The sequence below is a fragment of the Apium graveolens genome, chromosome 10 (genome assembly GCF_009905375.1).
Source record: "Apium graveolens cultivar Ventura chromosome 10, ASM990537v1, whole genome shotgun sequence".
Lineage (NCBI taxonomy): Eukaryota > Viridiplantae > Streptophyta > Magnoliopsida > Apiales > Apiaceae > Apium > Apium graveolens.
Genome location: NC_133656.1, coordinates 3,840,747 through 3,842,917, shown reverse-complemented (window position 1 = coordinate 3,842,917; position 2,171 = coordinate 3,840,747). Strand labels below are relative to the sequence as shown.

At 39.0% G+C, this 2,171-nt stretch overlaps 1 protein-coding gene across 1 annotated transcript; it reads right to left on the bottom strand.

Moving 5' to 3' along the window:
• Positions 1-422: 422 nt before the first annotated feature.
• On the bottom strand, positions 423-1,184 carry LOC141689643 (uncharacterized). The gene is made up of 3 exons (XM_074493997.1): positions 1,064-1,184; positions 723-886; positions 423-608 (listed from the first exon to the last, which is right to left on the bottom strand). The coding sequence occupies exons 1-3, from the start codon at positions 1,182-1,184 to the stop codon at positions 423-425; spliced, it is 471 nt and encodes a 156-aa protein (XP_074350098.1).
• Between the last annotated feature and the right edge of the window lie 987 nt (positions 1,185-2,171).

Here is a 2,171-nt window from a genome sequence, read left to right as displayed (position 1 = left end):
GAGTAGATCAAGATGTCATCAATAAATAAAATTATAAATTTCTCCAAGTACTTTTTGAACACCCTGTTCATCAGATCCATGAACGCCGCTGGTGCATTGGTCAATCCAAACGCCATTACGAGAAATTTATAGTGTCCATATCTAGTTCAAAAAGCAGTCTTAGAAATATCTTCGGCTTTGATCTTTAATTGATGGCAACCTGACCTTAAATCAATCTTAGAAAACCATGCTGCTCCTTTCAGTTGGTCAAATAAATCATTGATCCGTGGTAAATGATATTTATTCTTGATAGTTAACTTATTCAGCTCATGATAATCGATACATAGTCGCATGCTACCATCCTTTTTCTTGACAAACAATACTGGTGCACCCCATGAGGATACACTAGGTCCTATAATTCCTTTATCCAAAAGATCTTACAATTATGTAGCCAACTCTTTCATTTCAACTAGTGTCATTCGATACGGAGCTTTGGAAACTAGTTCGATGCCTGATGCTAGGTCAATGGTAAATTCAATTTCTTGATCTGGAGGTAGTCCTGAAAGTTCATTTGGAAATACATCAGGAAATTCACACATTACGGGAATGTTTTCGATTTTCGGACTTTCCTTTTCCGTATTCAAGACATAAGCAATATAAACTTTACACCCTTGGCGTAATGATTATTTAGTCTGCATCATCATTAGGAATCCTTGCTTCTGTTTTTTGCCTTTAAATATTACCGTTGCATTTTCTACAGTTCGTAGATTCACTTTCTTATTTGCACAATCGATTTGGGAATTATTACCGGCTAACCAGTCCATTCCTAAAATAACATCAAATTCTTCTAACTTGAAAGATATCAAGTCAACAGAGAAGTGATGTCCCGCTATTTCGATGTCGCACCCTGGACACAGTCGGTATACGGAAACTTGGTCATCATTCGCTAACTTTATAATTAACGTCTCGCTCAACCGTTGGATTTCACAATATAACTTATGAATAAATTCTTTAGATATAAAAAATCTTGTGGCTCCAGAATCAATCAATACTTTTGCATCTACAGAATTCACAAGAAGCATACCTGCAACTATGTTTGGATTCTGCACAACTTCTTTCATTGACATATTAAAGATCCTTGCCTTAGGCTGATTCTGCTGTGGTGGTGGAGGTAGTGCCATAACCCTTGGATTACCGGTTGTCATAGTTGCTCTTCTACAATCCTTAGCAAGATGTCATTTTTTTCCGCATTTGAAGCAAGTAATATGACAGTCGTTGAAATAGTGTCCCTTCTGGTTATATAGGAAGAATGTGATGTTTGGCTTGTTACACACTCCTGCATGTTTTCGCCTATATATCTTGTAATTTGGTAGTTGCGGCCTGGTGATTCTTTGCTGGTTTGGGGCTTGGAATCGACTACCCGTTCTCTAATTACCTTGCTCTATCCTTTTAAAATTTACATTTGTTCGGGCTTAAAATCCCGGTTTTCTGTTGAAGCGGTTCTGAAAAATTCCTTGTCTCTTTTTCTCTTGGGACGTCTCACTTTCCCCTTCAATAATTATGGCTTTCTGAACCATGACTGTATATGTCGTCAGTTCAAATACTGCCACTCTGCTACGAATCCATGGCTGCAATCCCTGTTGGAATCTCTTAGCCCGTTCCTCTTCAGTATCAATCTGTTCCGGAATAAACCTATCCAATTCCATAAACTTGGCTTTGTATTCTGTTATTGACATGTTCCCTTGCTTCAATTCCAAGGACTTGATTTCCATCTGGTTCTTCATATAGCGGGGAAAATAGTTTTCCAGAAAAAGCTCGGTAAACCTATCCCAAGTTATGAAACTGTCGCCTTCTAACATCTTCTTGGACTCCCACCAGTAGTTAGCTTCTCCTCTCAGGAAATAACTAGCGAAATCAGTCTTCTGATCTGCTTCCACTTTCACTAGCGCGAACGCTTTCTCTATCTCCTTCAGGCATGCCCTAGCTTTAGTGGGATCCGCTGTACCTTCAAATTCTGGAGATTTCACCGACTGAAACTGTTTAAAGGTAACAACACGTACAACTGGTGGTACTTGTGGCTCAGGATGAGGTGACTGCCATAACATCTGATGTTGGAACTGTTGTTACTGTTGCTGCATCTGCTGCTGCATCATTACCATCTATTGTTGCATCAAGTGAAACATTTGGTCCAT